At 42.3% G+C, this 26,772-nt stretch overlaps 1 protein-coding gene across 2 annotated transcripts in view; it reads right to left on the reverse strand.

Annotated features, from left to right (window-relative positions):
- Positions 1–2,875: 2,875 nt before the first annotated feature.
- Positions 2,876–26,772, reverse strand: part of mmp15b (matrix metallopeptidase 15b) — a 64,349-nt gene continuing 40,452 nt past the window's right edge. The window contains exons 7-10 of one of the 2 annotated variants that reach the window (XM_057853813.1): positions 19,589–19,727; positions 13,596–13,746; positions 13,219–13,337; positions 2,876–8,721 (exon numbers count right to left, since the gene is read on the reverse strand). In XM_057853813.1, the coding sequence (XP_057709796.1) occupies positions 8,258–8,721; positions 13,219–13,337; positions 13,596–13,746; positions 19,589–19,727 (873 nt within the window). In that variant the 3' untranslated portion in view covers positions 2,876–8,257. Of the gene's footprint in view, positions 8,722–11,630; positions 11,850–13,218; positions 13,338–13,595; positions 13,747–19,588; positions 19,728–26,772 lie in introns of those variants that run through there. The other variant, XM_057853901.1, reaches the window with a different exon arrangement.

The following is a 26,772-nucleotide window of genomic DNA, read 5'->3' on the forward strand; positions in this document are numbered from 1 at the left end:
TCAGGTTTAGAATGCAATGCGTTACTTGCACCCGTTATACCAGCACCTAAACCTTCACTGCTGATTTGTGTCTTGGCACCAATCACCACTTTCCAACTGCAGAAACACGAGTACTTAGTTCCTATAACTATACTCCTTTCCAGTAGTTATAGGAACTGTCCTACGCCAGGCAGTTGTGTTCACAGAAGGGTACTGCGCTTGATACGAACTGTTGTGACGTTGTAGTCAGCACCTCTGGCACGATAAAATTAAGGTGAATGGGAAAAAAAAAAACAAATGGAAACCATCGAGGACACAGTGGTAATTCTTGCATTTTTTAGGGAATAATTTCAAACTGCGAGCAAATCCAGTGTCTACCAACAAGACTGGAAGAGCACACATTCAGTACAGCAGGGGTCCCCAAACTTTTTCCTGTGAGGGCCACATAACTTTGTCCTTCTCTGATGAGGGGCCGGGTCAGTTTGTAACAGAAAAAGTGTGACGAACGCAGGAGTGCCAAATGTAAAAATTAGGGCTGTCGAAATTATCGCGTTAACGAGCGGTAATTAATTTTTAAAATTAATCTCGTTAAAATATTTGACGCAATTAACGCACAAATGCCCCGCTCAAACAGATTAAAATGACAGTACAGTGAAAGGCGTACTTGTTGTTTTTCGGAGTTTCGGAGGGTGCGACTGATTTTATAGGCTTAAGCACCCATGAGCATTGTGTAAGTAATTATTGACATCAACAATGGCCGGCTACTAGTTTATGTTTTGATTGAAAATTTTACAAATTTTATTAAAACAAAAACATGAAGAGGGGTTTTAATATAAAATTTCTATAACTTGTACTATCTTTTTAGAACTACAAGTCTTTCTATCCATGGATCGCTTTAACAGAATGTTAATAATGGTAATGCCATCTTGTTGATTAATTGTTATTATAAAGAAATACAGTCCTTATGTACCGTATGTTGAATGTATATATCCATCTTGTGTCTTATCTTTCCATTCCAACAATAATTTACAGAAAAATATGGCATATTTTATAGATGGTTTGAATTGCAATTGTGATTAATTACGATTAATTAATTAATTTTTAAGCTGTAATTAACTCGATTACAAATTTTGTTTGACACCCCTAGTAAAAATTCATTGTTTTTCAGAAAGAAACAATCAAATAACCCTTTCTGAATTCTTCACGGAACAAAAGTAAATAAAATAAAAAAATAATATAAATATAATATAATATAATATAATATAATATATAGGGCTGTCAAAATAATCACGTTAATGGGCGGCAATTAAATTTTTTAATTAATCACCTTAAAATATTTGTCGCAATTAACGCACATGCCCCGCTCAAACAGATTAAAATGACAGTGTTGGTGTTTTGTTGTCCTCTGCTGGCGCTTGGGTGCGACTGATTTTATGGGTTTCAGCACCATGAGCATCGTGTAATTATTGATATCAACAATACGGGGCTATTAGTTTATTTTTTGATTGAAAATTTTACAAATTTTATTAAAACGAACACATTAAGAGGGGTTTTAATATGAAATGTTTATAACTTGTACTAAAATGTATCTTTTAAGAACTCCAAGTCTTTCTATCTGTGGACCCCTTTCACAGAAAGAATGTTAATAATGTTAATGCCAACTTGTTGATTTATTGTTATAATAAACAAATACAGTACTTATGTACAGTATGTTGAATGTATATATATATATCCGTCTTGTGTCTTATCTTTCCATTCCAACAATGATTTACAGAAAAATATGGCATATTTTATAGATGGTTTGAATTGCGATTAACTAATTTTTAAGCTGTGATTAACTCGATTAAAAATTGTAGTCGTTTGACAGCCCAAAATATGATATAATATAATAAATGATGATAACACTATTAATTAAATAGATAATAACCAAATAACTCTTTCTGGGTTCTTCACAGAAAAAAAGCCAGGAAATAAAAAAACGTTCAGGGGACCGGACCAAATGTGGAGGCGGGCCATATCCGGCCCACGGGCCGTAGTTTGGGCACCCCTGCAGTACAGGGTAGTTTGTAAAATATGGCGGCTCCTCGAGGATGGGGCGTAGCTTGTGATTTCAGCAAATCACCAAACACCTACGTCATCAAGTTCCTACAACCCCACTGAAAGTCCCTACCTCAGAGAAGGAACTGAAATGGTTTCAGAACTCGAGTTGCTGGTTCTTAGTTCCAAAATTACGTCATCTTCGCCCAAAAGGTGCTAGGACAGGGGTGGGCAAACTATTCCACAAAGGGCCGCAGTGGGTGCAGGTTTTTGTTGTAACCCATCAAGAGGACTCTTTTTCACCAATCTGGTGTCTTAAAAGTGCAATCAGTTGAATGCAGTCAGGTGCTTCTTGTTTCCCCGACCCCTTATTGGTTAAACTGCCTGTGCTGGATCAGTTGTAACAAACCCACTGCGGCCCTTCCAGGGATCCTCGGACTTAAATACTTGTAGGCTCTAATAAGCCACAGTTGTTATCTTTTACTAAAATATGTAACTAGAAACACATATTATTGCCATTGATTTTAAAATCTATAATATTTAGTATGTTTTGACCTTCGAAGGGCGCCATGTTTTACGCGTACAATGCATGCTGGGGGTTATGACGCGGTTGGCCTGGGCTGGGAGAAAAGCTCAGCTAGCTAGCAAGCTAAGCTAGTATGACGACTGGCATTATGTTGTCTCATTCTGCTGCTGGTCAGATTGTTTTGTTACAGTGAATAAGTTCCCAATGTTGTACCTGCATCCAATTCCAGCTCATCAGCAGTGTCTTAACACCGATCCTAGGCGGCTTGCTGAGATATTGACTTGCTGCCATTTGACAGTTTCTATATGCCTTTGTGCTAGTTGCATCATTGTCTTGTTTTTTGGTTTGTCTGGCTCTCACCCCGGTTTTCACTTGTTTTTTTTTCATAATCGCATGTTTTTTTGTGTTTTTTCAATAAACCCTTTTACGCAATCCCTATATTATTGTTGTCTGCTTGCTGTCTGAAGTGAGCCACGTTTTTTTAATTCCATGGTCAAGCCAGCCGCACTTTTCTGTTGTGTATCCCTTTCGGGTTTTACCTCATAGACAGACAGCGCATGTGGGTTGCGTTTGCTTTATAAGGGAAATCATGACACTGGCGTCATGCGGAAGTGTAGTCATGTGGTCGTCTGTTCGCGGGTAACGTGGGTTCGAATCCCGCTTGAGACGTTCATTTAACTGCTTTTTCTGCTAGTTTTGTGAACCGTCGACAGGGCTGTCCTGCTCATCACTTTTCCGCTCGGGTTCAAATTGGAAGGGCAGAAGAGACGACATGTTTATGTAGCTAACGAATAACACTGAAAGTACGGCAGCGCTGCCCAGTGACGTCACCGCATGGCGACCTACTAGTTTAACTAATTTTTCAAAATTTATAGAAATTAAACCATTAAGAGGGTTTGCAATATCAAATTATTATAACTCATACTAACATTTACCTTTTAAGAACTACAAGTCTTTTTGTCTGTGGTTCCCTTTAAGGACCAGTTTGCCCATCCGTGTTACAGGAACTGAGGATCGTTTCTACAGTGCGAAAGCAGCTTATGCGATCCGTCCCCTCATCCAAATCAGGACTCCAACCCGCATCCAGCACGGTAGGAGAGCACGCTAACTGCTAAGCCAAAAGCACAGGCTAGCAGCTTTAGCCACTGGCGTACTCTCTTGAAGGCATCGGGAGAGAGGTTTCTTATGCTAAGCACAACTTGCACCCGTTACAGTAACTAGGACTACTAAACAGTCCTGTCTGGTGGAAGCACATCAGTTTCTTGCAGGATCTCAGGAAGATTTTACCTTGTACTACAGAGTTCTAAAACAAATGTTGCGCTCACCGCAAGGTGGAAGCCATAAACCTGATCAGCATATATGACTAAAATAGGGAAGACAGAAGAAACCCAGCAATCGCAAGGCTTTCAATGCTCTGTTCGAGACAAATCGATCAAGGTCACCTTGCAAAGACTTTGCTGAGTCACTCTACTCATCTGGTGTCGACTGATTGCGTCTGGAGGTGAAAAGCAGGAAAGAAGAGACGCGGGGGGACGGGTGTCTGCTTTTAGCGCTGATTAGCTGCCACCGGCCATCCCCCCTGCGTTGAGAACGGACAGATGATACCGTTTCCTGGCAACTGCCATTGACTGCTTCCTGTCAATGCAGCAATGTGTCCTGTTCACTCGGGATGTCGGATGTATGTGATCATACATCACAATCATATCACGGCTTTCAACTGGCCAAAAGCAAAGATATGGAGTTTGTATGCACTTAAATGACAAGCGACGGCTTAAGGACCGAAGATCCTGGGACCTGAATTTGAGAAGCAGCAGTCTGGGAGGGGTAGGGCAGACCGACTGTCAGCGTTGAAATTGAGGCTTTAAAGTTAGTAAACACAAAGCGTTCCCACTGAAAGCTCGGCTTTCCTACGCAGCCAGCTGCTGCCTGGCTACACTGGGAATTTGGGTCATGTGGCGTCTTGCCAGTTTGCCCTCCCCCTTTTCCCACTAGCCCTCCTTGTCTGAGATCTACAAACTGTGCTCGCCCCCCTGCCCCCTTCTTTCCTTGTCTCAAAAGGCAGGAAATTTGTTCTCTCCATGCATGTGTAACCTGAGCTGCTAAGCTAAGCTAAGCTAAGCCGCTCATATAAAACATCCCCTATTGAAGTCATGTTCAGTGTCAGCGTGAAACTCACCGGCTTTTCACGGAACTGAAAAACATCGAGACATAGACACTCACAAATCGTAATGTGGCGATTCTGTCTACCTAGCACCTTTCTGATACTCTTGTCGTACCTTTTAGTAGTAATGAATAAGCAGAAAAGACAACAAACAGGTAGAATTTGAACTGTCATTCATGACATCATTGAGTTGTGGTTGTGTGTAGTTCAGTTGAACTATTCTGAGGTGCAACGGGAAAGGCCCCCCATCGCTAATAAATGTTTATCTTGGTTATGGTTTGTAGAACCCCTTCAAAGGCAAAAACACTTTTTTTTTTGCTTTTGTTCCTGCTACGTGAAAGTGTGTTTTGGGTAACGTGGGTTCAAGGTTTCGGGTCAGTGGGGGTCCAGTGGCGTGTGCGCACACCTGCTATTCTTTAATGAAGCGGATTAGCAGTCGTTCACATGAAATCCCAGACAATTGCACGAGTCACTATAGGCACTTTCACATTAGACCGGTGGTTCTTAACCTGGGTTGGGTGAGTCAGTCTAAGGCCAATCTGGTGTCTTACAAGTGTAACCAGTTGATTGCAGTCAGGTGCTACTTGTTTTAGCAGAATCTTCATTGGTTAAACTGTCGGTACTCGATCGGTTGGAACAAAAACCAGGACCCACAGCGGCCCTTGAGGACCGGTTTGGAGACCCCTGGTCTAAGGGGTTCGGCGAAGGTAAAGAAAAGCAAAGCCCTATTTTCGTACACTGATTAAATCTAAGCAAATTGGCTTTTTAAACCAGGTTTTGGACTGGTTTGCTCCCAATTTGCGGGCTTAATTGATTTCTTTTAACTGCTAGTCCTCGATCTGATGGGAGGAGGACCTGGTTTGCTCAGTGGAATGTTGACTCGCACTTGGTGTCAGGTAATACAACAGACCAATGGTAAATGGACAGTACTTATATAGTGCATTTATCTGCATGGTTACCATGCCCAAAGCGCTTTACATCAGCACGCACACATTCACACACACCAATGGGGCTGCTGCCAACCCATTGGAAGCAAATCAGGGTTCAGTGCCTTGCTCAAGGGCAGTCATAGCCGGGAATCGAACCGCTGATCCTTCGGTCTAAGGACAACTCCCTACTGCGCCACGGCCAATGGACCTCAAATGGGTGGGCCTCATGTGGTCTCAAATTTTGACCTTCTTATAAAATATCCTTTCAAAATGATTTTTTTTATATGGGAATTTGCTAAATTAGCTAGCTTGGAATATCGGTTTTGAGTTTGAAATAAATGGTTTTATTATCTACTACACGAGGAACTTGTGGGGTTCTGTACTTTTAGCTTGGTTAAGAACCACTGCATTAGACCAAGAGGACCAGGGTCTGGTTGGAGAGCTACCTCCAACAACACTTGCAAATGACTTGTTGAAAATTCATTAATTGGACAAATTTAAAAGACGAAATACCTCCCTGGGAGCGAAGGGAGTGTGGAGCATCACAGCAGCTGCACATGATGTAGCATAAGCGCACCCTGGTCCACTTGCATTCACAAGTGAAGCAGGTTACGCTAAAAGCGGACCGAGACCCAAGATTTTTGAGTGGACCAGAGTTCGTTTGTTTGTTCCGAACTAGACTTCGAACGCGCATTCCCATTACCAAACAGAGCAGACTATATGTGAAAAAAACACCTAGCGTGCTATTGTGAAAGCGCGCTATGATCCGAGTCACAAGTAAGTCCCGAGTCTTATATGTTGTGGGAAAGTAAAGTCGAGTCTTGTCACAAGGTTATGTCGAGTCAATTCGAATCGAGTCTCAAGGTCGTGTCGTGTCGAGCCGAATCACAACGTAGTAAAGACAAGTCGTATCAAGTCAAAGGTTGTAAAGACGAGTCAAGTCGAGTCACAGGCTAGTCACATAACAAAACTATGCGGTACAGTCTGCAGGGAATAAACCAGAATTACGTTTTCCCACCGGATCACTGGCAGGTGGGAAGTTTTCCAAGTCTGTTCGATGAGTCTGGAGTTATTGCCTTACAAGTCGAGTCGAGTCCTGGCGCCTACCAGCACAAGAGTCAAAGTCCGAGTCTGCGTTTTTTATCTTCAAGTCTGAGTTAATTTGTGAGTCATCAAATTTGCAATGAGTCGAGTCACGAGGTTAAGTCGAGTCAAGTTGAGTAATAAGGTTATTTTGAGTCTCGAGTCGAGTCTCAACATCAAGTCCAACCAATCCATGATTCAAGTTTTTCGAGTCAGCTTGTCGAGTCTCGAGTCAATGTGTCACGAGCTGAGTCTCAAGTTATTGCCTCACAAGTCCAGTCTCAGACCCTCCCAGCTTAAGCGATTCAAGTTTTTTTTTTTCCTAGTCCAAGTTGCAAGTCATCAAATTAACGATTTGAGTCGCCTGGAGTCAGAGTCCCTGTGACTCGAGTCTAATTGTCTGTGAAATCACTGCCGCACCACCTTTACAAATAAGTGCCGCTGTAAAAAGTCCATTAGAGGTTGCTCGCTACATTAATAGCGGGGGGTGCACTTATGTCCTCCTTTAAACCCACGGGACCGAACCTTGCACCCCCTCCAAGCAGAGGCGACGGGTGGTCTTCCTGTGAGACTTTCTCTGCTCTGTCTGAGAGTGAGACGCATAAAGTTTAGGCCGGCGCTTCCTTTTAGAGACTGTTTACAAATGCTTTTTAACATCTTCCAAAGAAGGCAAAGAACGTACGTGGAAGGTGGAGAGGGGGAAATCAATGGATGGTTTATGTCAACTTGGTTCTAATTTTGGTCAAATGCCCAATTGTATTGTACTAGCAATGTATTAGAGGGATGTACAATAAATTTCAATCTGTTGGCAATGGAACCAAATTCCAAGGAGTTTGTCTTTGAAGGACCTCTGGAAATTGGCAGTTTTAAACCACAAGGGCAGACTTTTAGTCAGGACTTCTTCAGGCGATTTTGTATGTCTACCTGTGTTTGATATGTCTACGATGATACAGCCGAATTTTAAAATAATTCCAGGAGGGACGGCATTAAAGCAAAAAGGGTGTCAGCCTGCCACTGAATGTAAACTGAGTGTACCGTGGCCAGAGGGAGACAGGGGGCAGGGTTCCCGGAGAATAGAGCAAACTTCCTGGTTTAGAAATCAATCAAAAATGATGAAAACAAGACAAACAAAGTCACACCCAATAAACACAAACAATGTGCAAACTCGTCTCGTATAAATAGACTGCAGTCGATGCACCGTGGCGGCGAGACTACGGATGGGCACCAGTTGTCTTTGATGGATCGATCACTGAAATGAATGGCGGTGCCAAACTCTGCTTTGTGGCCCACTAATGCAATTTAAGTATGTCTACATACCTTTCCTTGCTGAATGGGTGGTTGATACAGTATTAGAATTTTGAAAAATGAGTTTGACACCAAGTGATTGCGGTGAGTCAACAATGATCCATCAATAGGTTATAATGCCCTTCCCTAGTAAGTACAGTAACTGCATGGATCTGTTACCACCTGTTTCTATGATTTGTTTGCGGGTATGCTGAGGGTCCGTCTTGGGTACAGCGTCCCCATTCTAGAGTTCAGGGTTCAAACCCAGTCCTGCAGCGAGCGCTTACAGTGCACCAGAAGCCTCGGCGCCCCTTTGCTTTGAAGAGTGTTGATGATGGCGTAAATCAGGCCCAGGATGCACAGCACCAGAACCAGAGGGATGGTAACCATCAGGATGTTCATTGTCCGCTCCTGGCTGTCGTCCACCTTCAGAACCACGTCCACCTCGTTGGTGTCCTCCTCGCGGGTCTCGTGCTCATCCTCGTCGCTGCCTCCATCCTCCCCGTCCTTATCGTCGACTTTGTTGTCATCCTCGCGCCCGGCGTCCGGGTTGAACGGCGGCTGGTTGACGTTGGGGTATTTGTCGTCGGTGTCAGGGGGGTCCAGGTCTACGTTGCAGCCCATAAAGTCCCGCAGGATAGACTTGGGGTAGCCCGGCTCACTCTTCATACGGTGGTTGTCGAACTTCCAGTACTTGGAGCCCTTGTAGAAGTAGGTGTACGCTGCCGGAGAGGATAAGACCATTGAAATGACCATTTGGTTAGCATTACTTAGCATGAAGAAACACGTTTTGTACTGCTATAACCAGACAATTGCACAAGTCGCTATGATCCGAGTCACAAGTCAAGAGTCTTACCTGTTGTGGGCAAGTCGAGTCGAGTCGATTCTAGTCACAAGGTTATGTCAAGTCGAGTCTTGTCATTAGGTTATGTCGAGTCGTGTCTCGAGGTCAAGTCGAGGCCAGTCACAAGGTTGTAAAGACAAGTCGTGTCAAGTCAATGGTTGTTAAGATGAGTCGTGTTGAGTCACGGGTTAGTGAAGGCCTTCACTATTATTCCCCAGCCCACAAACAAAGTACTCAGGTTTATCTTTGAGGGAAACCTTACTATTAATGTAAGTCTGTTTTAAAAAAAAACTATAGAGTATACTCTGTAGAGAATAAACAAGCTGTTCATATATCTATTCCGACATTACAATAATAATTCAAACAAAGGTATACAGGTAGTCCTCGGGTTACGAACGAGTTCTGCAGGAGTCGGAATTAGGGCTGCAGCTATCGATTATTTTAGTAGTCGATTAATCGATGAACTAGATAGTTCGAATAATCGAGTAATTGGATAAGGAACATAAAAAATGCAAACACCAAAGATGACCACCAATTGGTATAAAAAATAAATAAATAAGGATCTATGTACAACAAAAGAACAATTGCTAACTTAGGTAGCAAAAGTCAGCTAGCTAAAATGGTATAAGATACTAAAGTTTTTTGTTTTTTTCCACAATGCTGTTAACAAATGGTTCAGACACATATTCCCACAAAAATTGGCTAAATATACTTTTAAACTAAATTACGAATGCATAAAAAAAAAAAAATTAGCTCAACCAAAAACTTAGCTTAGTTTGTCTTAACAGGGAGGAGCTGGATTCAGCCATGTGAAATAAGGCAGACTAGAGGGCAGTGTATCCACCCAAATCAGTAAAACTAAATGCATACCTTTCAAAACAAACCATTACAACGGCACTTTAATTAAACGAATACTCGAAGCAGCAAAATTTAATTCGAATCTGTTTTTTTCTAATCGAATACTCGAGTTAATCGATTAATCGTTGCAGCACTAGTCGAAATTAACCTTTTAAGTACTTCTAAATGCAAAATAACTGTCCAAAAACATGTATTATACGCCATACGTTAACTCATTAACTCACAGCCATTTTTACCGGTGCTCCCGGCCGTTTTACTGGATTTTGACTGATTTTGCAAGGGCCACAGAAAATTCTGTTCTATTGCTATATAAACATGGAACCCACCAAAAGGAAGAATAGACTGCTCTTTCTGCAGGAAAAAAAAGTTAGTTCATATCTTTTTGCTTTCTATAGAAACCAGCATTCGAAAATAGCTTAGTTTGAGCAATTTTCCAATTTCTGATGAAAAAAACAGAGAAATTGAGCTTTTGTAAAAGCATACATTTCAAACATAACTTTGACTTCAACACATCTGAATAATGTTTTCCTTCTACAAAATAACATAAACAACATGACAAATAGAGCTTTTGATAGCAAAGTAACAAATTATTTACACATAACTAAACTAGAGATGTCCCGATCGATCGGGTCCGATCACGTCATTTTCAAAGTATCGGGATCGGCAAAAAAATATCGGCCATGCCTTTTTTAAATATATATATAATTTTTTTAATCAAATCGTTTTCTAATTGTATTTAACGTTACAGACATAATATCTTACACTCATCCAGAGTCTTTAGTTTAGGCTTAAGGTAGGGTTATCAAATTTATCCCAATAACGGCGGTAATTAATTTTTTTTTTTAAATGTATCCCGTTAAAATATTTAACGCAATTAATGCATGCGTTGCACGAGCCACTCACGCATTGTCGAGCTCAATCTGTAATGGCGCCGTTTCACCTATATAGCGAGATAAAAGGCAGCGTAAAATGAGTAGAGTGAATTTTGGCAGCCTTTGGAGCCTTTTTTTAATTGCCTAAAGCCTTACAATCCCTCTACCTATGATTAGAAATATGATGGGACGCAATCTGGGGAAGCAAGGTAGCAATTGGTCTTTTTCTTAACACCTTATGTTATTTCCCAACGCAGAGAAGATATATCAATTGGTAGCACTACACACAGTCATGGTTCCATTTCCCATCATGCATTGGGGCATGGCTACAGTATCATTTACTGAAAGCTCTACAAATACACTAGATGGCAATATTTAGTCACAATATACAAAGTCACAAGTCTTTCTATCAGTGGATCCCTCTCACAGAAAGAATGTTAATAATGTAAATGCCATCTTGAGGATTTATTGTCATAATAAACAAATACAGTACTTATGTACTGTATGTTGAATGTATATATTCGTCCGAGTTTTATTCTTTTCTTAATGCATTGCCACAATGTATATGATCGGGAAAAATTATCGGGAATGATTGGAATTGAATCGGGAGCAAAAAAAAAGCAATTGGATCGGGAAATATCGGGATTGGCAGATAATCAAACTAAAACGATCGGATCGGGAGCAAAAAAACATGATCGGAACAACCCTAAACTAAACTATTGAACTGAGAGATGACGCTGTTGTGGCCGCGACAGCTGGGATAAACCCTTATTGCCGCCTCTCATCAAGATGGATTTTTTTTAGTCTTTAGTGCAATTGTGCAATTGTGGTGACCACTGCCTCGTGGCGGAGTTCGCCTCGGGAACTTGTGTTCCTGGGGGCGAACTGGTTTGGCCGTGCGCGTTTCCGGCTGAGTCGTGGGACACTGGAGCGTGAGGGGGACGCGAGCGGCCGAACACGGCAGCGCGGGCTCTGCTCGGTGAGCAGCAAGGACTCACTGGCATCGTCTACAGCACTGGTGGTCCCTGTTGTTCTGCTCGGTCGTCCAACGCCTGGCATCCCGGGCGTCCTCCCGGTTGTTCTGCTCGGTCATCCGCCTAGCATCCTGGACGTTCATTCGGTCGTCTTCCGCTGGCGACCCGGCCGTTCGTTCCGTTGAATCAGGTTGTAGGTCTTACAAAATGCGCTACTGGCCTCCAGTAGCCAGTTTTATTGCTTTAAAATGGATTTTCAGTATTGTGCTTTGGAGCTAAGTTGCATCAGAACCTAGAGATGTCTTTTGCGAAAAAAACAAAACAAAACGTAAAAGACGTATAAATACGTCTTTGTGACACTGAAACAATTAAAAATAGAACGTATTTATACATTTTTGAGAGCAAATGAGTTAATAAGATCAAATAAAAAATACGATACTGTGAGGTACGTTGTGTTAAGTGCTGTTATATTGAATGACCATTCGGGCTTAAAAAAAGTGAGTGAGTTGCTTAGCTGAGAGAAAAGGGTGCTGTGGTGTGGGTGCTGTAGGGAGGTGAAAGAGGGGGGATATCATGGACGCTCAGGTCACCTCTCTCAACGCAAGCCCGGCATTCAAACTCAAAAAACTGGATCGGGACTTGAAAGAGGAGTCGGTACCAGGGGAGAAGCAGCAGCTGCAGCAGCTTGGGAACAAGAAAGTGGGAAGTCCAAAGAAGGCGCATTGTCAGCGGCCAGGGAAGAACAGGAGGTTGGGGAAGGCATCATGACGCTCCAAAGCCGAAACAACGCTCCTCAGGCGGACACATGAGAACCGGAGATGACAGCCAGTGGCTGCTTAAATCCAGTCCGAAAAAGACTGTTGGGGGTCAGCGGAGAACCGGAGGTTGGGGCGGGCATCATGACGCTCCCAAGCCGAAAAGGGCGCTTCTCGGGCGGACACATGAGAACCAGAGATGACAGCAGGTGGGACCTGACGCTGTCAGGAACTGCAGGATGGTGGTGACGCTGCTTGGGGCTGAGGCATGGCAAGAGCTGGGTACTTTTTACGTGACTAAAAAAAACCCCAAAAAAACACACGACTGGAGACAGAATAGCAGATGAGACTTCGGCATCGTAAAGTCGAAATCGCGTAAGTTGGGTACGTTGTAACCCGGGGACTACCGGTCTAGGAAAGGCTCCAGTACAAGAACGAAATCCGAGTTTTTCGAGTCTGGAGTCATTGTTTCAAGAGTCAAGTCGAGTTGAGTCTCGAGTAATTGCCTCTCAAGCCGAGCTGAGTCTTGCACCCTCCTAGCTCAAGCGAGTCAAGTCAGAGTCTGCATTTTTTTGGGGGGGAGTTGCAAGTTATTAGATTTGCAACTCGAGTCGACTTGAGCCCAATTGTCTGGCTATACCTTAAAAGACTATTGTCTGAGTTGACCTTTACTCAGTTTTGATAAACCTGGACTAAACATCTGTTGTTAATTTAACCCTTCGTCTTGAAGAACAGAAAGAACTAAAACATTGAACAGTTGGACATCCCTGTTCCCTCCTGACACGCCAAGCCCTTTTAGTTGCAGGCCTTCCCGTTTGTGTTCCTGCCCAGCCCCCACCTTCCAACCACATCAATCTCACATCCTCTCAGGAAGCTCTCTGCTCGTCTTTCCTCATCTGTGCTAATCTGCACTCACCTCCGTCGTCACTTAGGAAGGCCCCCTTGGGAGCGGAGGGTACGGATGACCCCCACACGCTGATGGGTTTCGGGTAACCTCTGTCGGCAGAGCGTGCCTGTTCGTTGAAACGCCAATACCTGCGAGGCAGGACATACCACGGAGCAAAGAGGAAGTCTTTATTTCAAGTGATTGTCTCTCACACAAAACAAAACAACACGCTTTGGAAAGGAATCAAACTATAAAAGGACAAAATAAACTCAACTTCTTAGATTTCAGGAACATATGTGTACCTTTTAAAGACCTGGAAATTGTCCAAGCAATTACTCTGGACTCCAGTAATTATGCGTTAAGGGTTCATTAGCTTGTAGGTGAATTAGAGGGGTTGGTTGTCTTACCAGTCTCCCTGAAAGAGGTAGGTGTATCCAGAGGGCTCCCACCAGATGGCCGAGTCTACGCGGTCGTAGGGAATGTCACGGCCAAAGTCCACCAACTCCTGAGGGTATCCGTGTTCCAGGTTGGCCTCTCGGAAGAGCCAGAATCGATTTCCTGAAGGAACGCAAGAAAAAAAAAATCACACGACTTGACTCCGATCATAGTGGGGCAAATAAGTAATTTGTCAACCACTAATTGTGCAAGTTCTCCCACTTGAAAATATTAGCGAGGCCTGTAATTGTCAACATGGGTAAACCTCAACCATGAGAGACAGAATGTGGAAAATAAAAACATTAAATCACATTGTTTGATTTTTAAATAATTTATTTGCAAATCAAGGTGGAAAATAAGTATTTGGTCAATACCAAAAGTTCATCTCAATACTTTGTTATGTACCCTTTGTTGGCAATAACGGAGGCCAAACGTTTTCTGTAACTCTTCACAGGCTTTTCACACACTGTTGCTGGTATTTTGGCCCATTCCTCCATGCAGATCTCCTCTAGAGCAGTGATGTTTTGGGGCTGTCGTTGGGCAACACGGACTTTCAACTCCCTCCACAGATTTTCTATGGGGTTGAGATCTGGAGACTGAATAGGCCACTCCAGGACCTTGAAATGCTTCTTACGAAGCCACTCCTTTGTTGCCCAGGCTGTGTGTTTGGGATCATTGTCATGCTGAAAGACCCAGCCACGTCTCATCTTCAATGCCCTTGCTGATGGAAGGAGATTTTCACTCAAGATCTCTCGATACATGGCCAATTCATTCTTTCCTCTACACAGATCAGTCGTCCTGGTCCCTTTGCAGAAAAACAGCCCCAAAACATGATGTTTCCACCCCCATGATTCACAGTGGGTATGGTGTTCTTCGGATGCAATTCAGTATTCTTTCTCCTCCAAACACGAGAACCTGCGTTTCTACCAAAAAGTTCTATTTTGGTTTCATCTGACCATAACACATTCCGCCAGTCCTCTTCTGGATCATCCAAATGCTCTCTAGCGAACCGCAGACGGACCTGGACGTGGACTGGCTTCAGCAGGGGGACACGCCTGGCAGTGAAGTATTTGAGTCCCTGGCGGCGCATTGTGTTACTGATAGTAGCCTTTGTTACTGTGTCCCAGCTCTCTGTAGGTTATTCACTAGGTCCCCCCGTGTGGTTCTGGGATTTTTGCTCACCGTTCTTGTTATCATTTTGGCGCCACGGGGTGAGCTCTTGCATGGAGCCCTCGATCGAGGGAGATTATCAGTGGTCTTGTATGTCTTCCATTTTCTAATAATTGCTCCCACAGTTGATTTCTTTACACCAAGCATTTTACCTATTGCAGATTCAGTCTTCCCAGCCTGGTGCACGTCTACAATTTTGTCTCTGGTGTCCTTTGACAGCTCTTTGGTCTTGGCCATAGTGGAGTTTGGAGTGTGACTGACTGAGGATGTGGACAGGTGTCTTTTATACCGATAATGAGTTAAAACAGGTGCCATTGATACAGGTAACGAGTCGAGCCTCGTTAGAAGTTAGACCTCATTGAGAGCCAGAAATCTTGGTTGTTTGTAGGTGACCAAATACGTATGTTCCACTCTAATTTGGAAATAAATTCTTTAAAAATCAAACAATGTGATTTTCAGTTTTTTTTCCCCCACATTCTGTCTTTACATTACAGGCCTCTCTAATCTTTTCAAGTATGAGAACGTGCACAATCGGTGGTTGACTAAATACTTATTTGCCCCACTGTAAGGATTTGAGACTAGCTTAGCTAAAACAGTTTTAACCATATCATTTTCCCATAAAAGTTTGTAGCAAATCAGCTGGACTTGCAAGAATTTTAGTGATTTTGGCCTGACTGAATACTTGAAGTTTAATTAGGAATTGCACACATGTAGCATTGTCCAACCTCTGCTTTACAAGCATACAGAGTTTTTTTGACAACACACGTGTGAAGGACATGATTGGCATGGCTATGACTTGCAATTAGCGTTCCTGACGTGAGTTCTCACTGGTTTACAGTTACTCAAATGGGGGGATTCCACCAGTCCTGGGACAAATACACCCCTTTTTTGGCTTCAATTCCCCACAAATCCCTCCAACTTTTAACTCTGTCAGTGCCATTGACGATGGTGTGGCTCTTTTCATCCTTCTGCTAAGAACTCAAATGAGTATATCACTAGTTTATAAACTGTAGTGCTTTCAATGGTAGCCAATGAGTTAAAAGTCCAGAACAAGAGGTTAATGTCGTGACTACCAAAGCCACCTTTGCCCTGGTTGCTAAGCTGTCCAAATAGCCACCATTTTGATGCAATACACAAGAAAATAATGCATATTCAACAATATCGAGAGAAGACGCTTATGATCTGTACCCTTCATTCGTTCCTAAGGTAAGCAGTATTTGGCGAGCGTCCGAGTGTCACACTGGAGGCTTGCCTATGACATCACCCACCTTCTCTAGCTCCTTCATCAAAGCCTCCCGGTTAGACAAACTGGCTGCACGGTTGTAAAAAGACAAGCCGCTCTCAGGGACTGGCCGTATAAATAACGAGCCGTACTAAGCTAGATTTATGGTCATTGTATTACATGTAAGGGGAGGCGTGGTCCTTACGTCTCCAAGCTGTACAATCTGTTATACATTTCTAACATGATAGCCTTCGCAGAGAGCAATGTACATGTACACAGGATTTTGGAATCGAGTCAACTCAAGTCGCAAATTTGATGACTCGCAACTCGACTCAGACCCGAAGATAAAAATAGCCGACTTGGACTTGACTCGGTTTAGCTGATAGGGTTCAAGACTTGACTCGGCTTGGTGAGACAATAACTCGAGACTTTATTCGACAATCTAGAAAAACTTGGACCTTAGATTGGTTCCCACCTTTCAGTGATTGGTTGCTTTGGCCGTTCTTGCCATGCCCTCACGGAACGTTCTGTCTATCAAAACCAATCAAATTCCCTGCACACTATACCGCATAGTTTTTTGTGACTAGTCTGTGACTCGACTCGTCAACATTTTGCCTTGTCAAGACTCGTCTTTACATCTTGTGACTCTGCTCGACTTCGGGACTCGACCCGAATTGACCCGACCTCGAGACTCGACATCGAGACTCAACCTCAAGACTCGACCTCGTGACAAGACTCGATTAGATTCAATCTCGGGACTTGAATCAACTTGAGACTTAAATTATTCCTTATGACTCGACGTAACCTCATGACTCGACTCGTCAATCTTTTGACTTGATATGACTCGTCTTTACTATCTTCTGGCTCGACTCGACTCAAGCTTGATACTCAACCTTAAGACTTGACCGACCTTGAGACTCGAATCTACTCGAGACTCGACATAACCTTACAACTCGACTCAACTTGATTCCACGTAACCTCATGACTCGACTCGTCAACATTTTGACTTGTCAAGACTCGTCTTTACTATCTTGTGACTCGGCTCTATTTCAAGACTCGAATTGACTCGACCTCGAGACTCGACCTTGAGATTCAACCTCAAGACTCAACCTCGTGACTAGACTCGATTAGACTCAATCTCGAGACACGACTTGACCTTGAGACTCGACTCGAATCAACTTGAGACTCAAATTAACCTTATGACTCCACTCTACATAACCTCATGACTCGACTCCTCAACCTTTGATATGACTCATCTTTACTATCTTCTGGCTCAACTCGAATCAAATTGACTCAACCTCGAGACTCGAATCGACTCGGCATAACCTTACGACTGGACTCAACTTGACTCGACGTAACCTCATGACTCGACTCGTCAACATTTTGACTTGTCAAGACTTGTCTTTACTATCTTGAGACTGCTCGACTTCGAGACTCGACTCAAATTGACTCGACCTCAAGACTCGAGTTCGAGACTACCTCAAGACTCAACCTCAAGACTAGACTCGATTAGACTCAATCTGGAAACTCGTCTTGACCTTGAGAATTAAAATAAACTCGAGACTTAAAATAACCTCATGACTTGACTCTACATAACTTTATGACTCCACTCGACGTAACCTCATGACTCCACTCGTCAACCTTTGACTTGATATGACTCATCTTCACTATCTTCTGGCTCGACTCGACTCAAATTGACTCAACCCCGAGACTTAACCTCAAGACTCAGCCTCAAGACCTGACTCGACCTTGAGACTCGAATCTACTCGAGACTCGACATAACCTTACAACTCGACTCAACTTGACTCCACGTAACCTCATGACTCGACTCGTCAACATTTTGACTTGTCAAGACTCGTCTTTACTATCTTGTGACTCGGCTCCACTTCAAGACTCGAATTGACTCGACCTCGAGACTCACCCTTGAGATTCAACCTCAAGACTCAACCTCGTGACTAGACTCGATTACACTCAATCTCGAGACACGACTTGACCTTGAGACTCGACTCAACTTGAGACTCAAATTAACCTTATGACTTAACTCTACATAACCTCATGACTCGACTCGTCAACCTTTTGACTTAATATGACTCATCTTTACCATGCTCTGTCTTGACTCGACTCGAATTAAGTCAACCTCGAGACTCAACCTCAAGACAACCTCAAGACTTGACTCGACCTTGAGACTCAAATCGACTCGAGACTCGACATAACCTTACGACTAGACTCAATTTGACTCGTCGTAACCTCATGACTTTTCAACATTTTGACTTGTCAAGACTCGTCTTTACTATCTTGAGACTGCTCGACTTCGAGACTCAACTCGGATTGACTCGACCTCGAGATTCAACCTCAAGACTCAACCTCAAGACTAGTCTCCATTAGACCCAATCTCGAAACTCGACTTGACCTTGAGACTCGTCTCGAATCAACTTGAGACTTAAAAACACCTCATGACTCGACTCGTCAACATTTTGACTTGTCAAGACTCGTCTTTACTATCTTGAGACTGCTCGACTTCGAGACTCGACTCAAATTGACTCGACCTCAAGACTCGAGTTCGAGACTACCTCAAGACTCAACCTCAAGACTAGGCTCAATTAGACTCAATCTGGAAACTCGTCTTGACCTTGAGAATTGACTCGAATCAACTTGAGACATAAAATAACCTCATGACTTGACTCTACATAACCTTATGACTCCACTGGAGGTAACCTCATGACTCGACTCGTCAATCTTTGACTTGATATGACTCATCTTTACTATCTTCTGGCTCGTCTCGACTCAAATTGACTCAACCACGAGACTTGACCTCAAGACTCAACCTCAAGACTTGAATCGACCTTGAGACTCAAATCAACTCGAGACTCGACATAACCTTACAATTCGACTCAACTTGACTCAATGTTACCTCATGACTCGACTTGTCAACCTTTCGACTTGTCAAGACTCGTCTTTACTATCTTGTGACTCTGCTCTACTTCAAGACTCGAATTGACTCGACCTTGAGATTCAACCTTTAGACTCAACCTCGTTACTAGACTCGATTACACTCAATCTCGAGACACGACTTGACCTTGAGACTCGACTCAACTTGAGACTCAAATTAACCTTATGACTTAACTCTACATAACCTCATGACTCGACTCGTCAACCTTTTGACTTGATATGACTCATCTTTTACCATCCTCTGGCTTGACTACTCGAATTAAGTCAACCTCAAGGCTCAACCTCAAGACTTGAATCGACCTTGAGACTCGACATAACCTTACAACTCGACTCAACTTGACTCAACGTTACCTCATGACTCGACTTGTCAACCTTTTGACTTAACACGACTCGTCTTTACAATCTTGTGACTTGACTCAACCTCGAGACTTGACCTTAAGACTCAACCTCAAGACTCGAATCGACTCGACCTTGAGACTCGACTTGACCTTGAGACTCAACTCGAATCGACTTGAGACTCGACATAACCTTATGACGTGACCTCATGACTCGACTCAGGACTTATTTGTGACTCAGATCATAGTGACTCAAGCAATTGTCTGGGATTTTGTGTCTCTAACGTACCTTTAAAGAAGACAAAGCGGCCGTCGTGCCTCTCGTAAGCGGCGTCGATGTCGCCAGGGAGACCTCGCCAGAAGTGTCCGATGGGCATGGGGTAGTTGTCCAGGACTCTGTTCCTGCGCACCCTCCAGAACCAGCGACCCTGTTTGAGACACGACCCCATGATTATTAGCACCGTCAATAGCAGCCAGTGAGGTAACGGAGACACTATTCTAATGGAAGATTTTGGTAAGAGCCTTTGGTTCCTTATTTTTTGCATTTACAGGGTATTTACATTAAATTTCCGCCTGATTTTGATGTAAAAACATGCCATGACTCAGAAAAGGTTGAAAACACTGCACTAGGGTACCAACTCAAACCACGACAATAATCTTTTTTCAAGCCAAATGTTGAATTGGACTATCATCACTGACATCAGCTTGCAACAAGAAAAGTTCCAGTAACTGAAAGCGGGTCAGGCAAATAAAAGCAGCGACCTAAGTGGGGGAGAACCTCGGTAGACAGATTTACGCCGTGTAGGGCCATTTATAAGCCGGTGAGTCAGTCGCCGTGACCGTCTTCGTCTTGGCAAGCGTCGGGAACGTTTGTCCTTCACGGACAAGCGAAGATCGCGGACAAGATTTGTGCCGTGCGCCATTTTCCTGTCAGGATTAGCTAAGAATCGACCGCAGTTCAAAGAGCGGAGCGTTGACGATCGCCATTGGAATCAGATAAATGTTCTAATGTACGACTCTCCGCAGGGAACAAAAGGCTGACGCGGAGGAAAAGATGCGACGTCCGATTTCTTCTGCTACAACTACAGGATCGGCGCAAGGTCATAAATGGCCGGGTTGCTGCTTCAGCGCATCAAGTCGACAAATCTTTGCCTTGTTAGCAGAGGCATCCTGCTGATTCAACTTAATTGGCGCAAGTATGGTAGTATTTTATTTCTAATTTTAGCACTTTGTTTGATCGTGAAACGTGCGGCCTGTAGAGTCTATTAACTGGATTTGTTTTGATATTTTCTCAGAAATGCGCAGGAGATGCCAGCCAAGTTAAAATGCCGAAGGTGTGCGCAACGTCAAAGTTGGATTCGGTGCGCTATTATGCATTTGTTGGATAATTTTGTACCGGTTTTGACCATAAATGCAGGCTTTCTTTTGAATTTTCTTGCGTGTGAGGGACTTGAAAACAGGTAAGTGGCTTCAAATGTAACGATTAATTGATTAACTTGAGTAATTCGATTAGAAAAAATAAGCTTTGCATCAAATTTTGCTGCTTTGAGAATTCGTTTAATTCAAGTGGCGTTGTAAATAGATGTTTTGAAAATGCTTGCATTTAGTTTTATTGATTGGGTGGACACTCTGTCCTCTTGTGGCAACAGCGAGTATGACATCATTCATTTAAAGGGGAAGTTTAATTTTTTGACATGAGGCTTAATGTTCGAGTTAATTAGTTGGTGGAGTTGATTTCAAGAAATTCCGTGCAGTTTGTCAGTTATTTGTTGGTTTTAGGACTCTGGAGTGGCTAAGCTAGCACAAGTCAATGGTCCCTGTTTAGCATGCCAATAAAGAACGACTTTAACTGATCAGACATAGTCAAATTCAAAATGCAGATCATTGTTCCATGGGGCCAAACAATGTCACACCTAACTGCCATAATTAATTTCATTCAGCGGGACTATTTTTTTTTTAGATGCATAATGTGAACACAATAGAGTGGAGTGCTTTGGTCACTCATGCTCAGTCTGCTGGGGAGTCCTTCGTTCCCACAAAAAAAAAAAAAAAAAAAAAAAAAACGCGGTGAAAAATAAACGATGTGATATCACTCCGCCCTGTTTGCCTAGACAGCATGTTCCCTGCAGAGCTGCTGGATTATAAATGTTCTGTGCATACTACAATTATTAACATGCAGTGGTAAGTTTTAACAACATTATCCTGAAAACATAGCCAACACTATTGATTGCATGTAACATCGGTGATTCTCATGCACGCATATGTTGTTTGACCATTGACTCGCGCTAGCTTAGCCACTCCGGAGCCCTGAAAATAATAACTAACAAACTGCACAGAATTTGTTAAAATCAACTCCACTGATTAATTAAACTGCCGGTAACTCGAAGATTAAGCCTTATGTCAAAAATTCCAAACTTCCCCTTTAACATGGCTAAATCCAGCTGCTCCCTGTTAAGACCAACATAAGGTTGTTGTTTTTTTTGTTGCTTGTTAATGTTTTTTAAGCATTCGTTATTTAGTTTATACGTATATTTTGACTTTTTTTTTTGTGGAAATATTTGTTGAACGATTTTTTAAGAGCGTTGTAAAATTAAAACTTAGCATTTTATAGCATTTACGATAGCGGACATTTGCTATGCAAGTTAGTCAGTTGTTCTCCTGTTGTACTTAGGTCCTCATTTATTTATTTTTTTATACCGGTTGAGGGTAAACTCAGGGATTTTAATCTATTTTTAAATGAAAGTGCAATTCTATAGTAGTAGAACTTTGAAGAAACACTCGGGAATTTTATTTTGTATTCGCATTTAATGCCATTTTGAAAGTCTTAGAAAGCCTTTGTTTTACATCTCCTAAAATTTATTCCGGAACACATTAAATGTTCCTAATCCGATGACTCGATTATTCAAACTAGCTATTTGATTGATTTTTCGACTATTAAAAGCATCGATAGCTGCAGCCCTATTCAAATGTTCTCTACGATACACTTAATGTTATTATTACCAGTGCAATTTTGATGTTGCATTCGTTTGTAATTTTAGAAACAAACAATAAAAACGTCAATATCATTTCACGACTAATTGACAGTAAAGAAGAAGAGTTGTCTCTAGAGCTAAAACTCCAAACCTGTGTTCATTATGGCAGTGTTTTCCAAATAGTGTGCTGTGAGAAATTGTCAGGTGTTCCCTGAGGAATTATCAATTTTATACAATCATTATTATTTATTTATTTATTTATTTATTTTAATACAGGTAGTCCTCTGGTTACGATGTACTCGACTTACGCAATCTCGACTTTACAACGCCGTCTCGTCCGCCATTTTGTCTCCAGTGTTTTTTGTTTTAGTCGAACAAACAGTACCTAATTGTACCTCACAGTATCTTATTTTTTACTTAACTTTATTAATATGACTCGTTCTGTCCTCACTAAACGTGAAGTTTTTCAGTTTGACGGACAGTAAACAAAGCATTTGTGCTCTTTGAAGTTTTTTACTTCCTTCCCTTTTGACAATTTGTAAACCTATGAGACACATATTTACACTTAGCGAGTGTAGTTCAAAGCGAAACGCATTTTAACAATAAAGCACTTGATACAAAACGATTGGCCTTCAAACGTGCATCTACTCTGATCAATATGTAAATTTAGTTGATTAAATTAGCCTAATTTGTATAACAAAGGTCCACTAGCTTAAATGCCATTAAGTATTACTATACTATTACATATTTTCACTTGTCATAGCAAACTGCTCACATGTAACTCCACCAACTGTAGCTCTAAACTTAATTACAAGTGCATACACAAACATATATTAGCTGAAACAACTTACAGCTCTATGTGGTGTGGACCCTTTATCCATGTGCTACTGTAAGGAAGCATTATTTAAAGACAGTTCATCCTGACCCAACACTGCCACCAAAGGGCAGTGTATATTCCACCATTAAACAAAATACAATACTTTTGGACTTTTTGGATAGTTATTTTGAATTTTTAAAGGGTTAATTTCAATTTATGAGGGAATTCGGGTTACATCGTCAGCGTAGGAATGGAACTCGTTCATAACCTGGGGACTACCTGTATTATTAGTAGAGATGATGCCGATCAATCGGGTCCGATCACGTCATTTTCAAAGTATCGGAATCGGCAAAAAAATATCGGCCATGCCTTTTTTTAATTTATGTATATTTTTTAGTTAAATTGTTTTCTAATTGTATTTAACGTTACAGACATAATATGTTATACTTATCCAGAGTCTTTAGTTCAGGCTTAAGGTAGGGTTATCAAATTTATCCCAATAACGGCTGTAATGATTTTTTTTTTAAAATGTATCACGTTAAAATATTTAACGCAATTAATGCATGCGCTGCACGACCCACTCACGCATTGTCGCGCTCAATCTGTAATGGCGCTGTTTTACCCATATAGAGTGATAAAAGGCAGCGTAAAATGAGTAGAGTGAATTTTGGCAGCCTTTGGAGCCTTTTTTTAATTGGCTAAAGCCTTACAATCCCTCTCCCTACAATTAGAAATATCATGGGAAGCAATGTGGGGAAGCAAGGTAGCAATTGATCTTTTTCTTAACACCTTATGTCATTTCCCAACGCAGAGAAGATATATCAATTGGTAGCACTACGCACAGTCATGGTTCCACTTCCCATCATGCATTTGGGCATGGCCTTCAGTATCCTTTACTGAAAGCTCAACAAATACACTAGATGGCAATATTTAGTCACAATATACAAAGTCACAAGTCTTTCTATCCGTGGATCCCTCTCACAGAAAGAATGTTAATAATGTAAATGCCATCTTGATGATTTATTGTCATAATAAACAAATAGAGTACTTATGTACTGTATGTTGAATGTATATATTCGTCCGAGTTTTATTCATTTTTTTTCTTAATGCATTACCAAAATGTATATGATCGGGAAAAATTATTGGGAATGATTGGAATTGAATCGGGAGCAAAAAAAAAGTAATCGGATCGGGAAATATCGGGATCGATAGATACTCAAACTAAAACGATCGGATCGGGAGCAAAAAAACATGATCGGAACAACCCTAATTATTAGGGTGGCCCTTGACAGTATTTTGAAGAACACTCAGCCTTGTTAACAGCACGCGGATGTCTTCGGACGGAGTTGCAGTAGGAAGGAAGGACGCACATGGATGTCGTGGTGGCAGTCAAGGATAATTTTTTTAAAAGGGCAACTTTGAAAAATCCAAACTGAACCCTGGACAAGATTCCGACCCAGATGAGTCGTCAAAAAGCGAAGACAGAGCTCAAATTCAAGGCAATACAGTGAAATCTATGTTTCGTTCGAATTTACTTTCACCGGGGATAAGACGAAACCTACTCCATTAGTGTTTCACGTTCCATCAAATATCACGCTAAGTAAGTATAACTATTGAGAAATTATATTATAATAAACTGTACTGAAAGTCATTTTGGAACATTTTTTAGTTCGTGGTGTGCTGCAAGAAATTTTCTCATGTTAAAACGTGCCGTGACTCAGAAAAGGTTGAAAAACACTGCATTATGGTGACGACAAAGGGCGCATGGTGAACGTCAACCACTCGCAGTAAAGATAGTAGACAATCAGGCACTCTTAACAGGGTTGGACTTGAGATAGAGATCAGCTCAACATTATGGCTGTCACTATCACGAGCACCAGCGACACAAAAAGGCAACCGGCGACCAGAAATCCAAAGCTTGTGAGTAATGGAAGACAGCTGGCTAGCAAAAAGAGCAGAACGATTTTGGTCGAAAAGTGAACTCGGTCACGTTTGTGTCGTAGCTCCGGGGGCCATTCGGGGCCAAACACCTGACCGCACCTCGGCGCTTTATTGGCACGCCGTCTCGTAAAACACTGTTGTTTTATGATCTCCGATGACGAGATGGGTAACAGGCCTGCCATTTGGATTTGTTTAACGGTACAATGTAAGCGTGCGCGATATAAACTGCGCTGACCGGGATAATGACGTGTCTGCTATGAATTTAAATGAGTATATTATGATCTGGATCTGTTAGCGTGTCTCTAAAAAGTCTCGCAGGTCACGTGACCCTCCGATAGTGCATTTCCGCCTTTACATGTAACCCCTGCGGCAGAGCCTACAGGAGAGATTTTTTTTTTTCACAACGGAGACAGGAAACCTACCGTTCCACAAAAAATGAATGCAAGTGTTTGCGGTCTTTGACAAAAACACTGTCTTAATGGGTATAAGATGACGCCATGTTTCATGTAACCGCGCCGTACTACGCGATCCGTCCCCCTTGTCCAGGTCAGGACTCTCACCCAGCACGGCAGGAGAGCGCCATGCTAACCGCTAGGCTGAAAGCCCACTAACAGCTCTAGCCGGCAGTGTTTTAAAGAGCATACGACAGGAGAAAAAAAGTCTTAAATGGCATTATTATGTGAATTAGAATCATATTTTGAGATGATTCGACAATATACAACAATTTAGCAAAGCGCAGATGACGAGAAATTAGTCTTTTAATCTGCCGGTTAGCCACGCCTACCGTTATAGTGCTTTAGCATCCCCAACAGGTGGATGACGTCAGCGGTAGACTGGGCTCATCGGTTTTACTATTCAGCCCATTGAGGGGGAATTATTCAGAACGAGGAAAACGCGACGAAGAGAGCCGCAAAATGTCATTATTTCAGTCTGAAGGAGAAAAGATATCGTCATCGCACACACCATATAATTGTTTGCATTAGTCTAACACACGTAATATAATTAATCAGGAAATAGTATCATTTTCATATTTACGGTAGGACTACACTACTAATATAAAATAAATAGCACACCATAGTTTAATGAGAAGAAATAGAAGAGATACACAATGCCGTCTTATCACAAGATTGACGCACCAACTCATGTAATCAGCTCTCCCACCAAACTCCAAGGACAAAGCGCCTTGTCCTAAAACAAATACAACCAGCCCGGACAGCAAAGTTGATAGCGGGCGGCCCAATCCGCGCACGAACCTAAGCCGCCCAAAACCGGCCACAGAGGGGATGGCCCAAAAGCAACGCCCAGAAACGCATTCGACAAGGCCCGCCTCAGCAAAGACTTTAAAAAGACTGGACACTGAGATAACACAGATTTTTTTTCTGCTCGGAAACATATAGCCTTGTTTTGGATCCAGAATTGTCCCTCCGTCGTCTGTTTTTGCCTTGTTTTTACCATTGTCGACGAATAAATTGTCAACCTGTTTTCGGTGAGTGTTCTTCAAGCTTTTGAAACATGGAGTCAGTACAAAGGGTTAAAATAAGAGGACGCGCGAGATTCGGCCTTCCCGGCGGGCGCACACGGGGCAGCCTCAGCCGAGCGGCACTTGGTTTGGTTGGTGCTGTCCGCGGGTGCGTCTGGGCCGGGGAGGCGAATTTCAACAAGTCTCTCTACTCCAAAACTTTACAGGATATTTTTTTAACCAAGTATTTTCCCCCAATAGCTATATAAATGGCTTGAGGAGGA

The sequence above is a fragment of the Corythoichthys intestinalis genome, chromosome 1 (assembly GCF_030265065.1).
Source record: "Corythoichthys intestinalis isolate RoL2023-P3 chromosome 1, ASM3026506v1, whole genome shotgun sequence".
In the NCBI taxonomy this organism is placed as follows: domain Eukaryota; kingdom Metazoa; phylum Chordata; class Actinopteri; order Syngnathiformes; family Syngnathidae; genus Corythoichthys; species Corythoichthys intestinalis.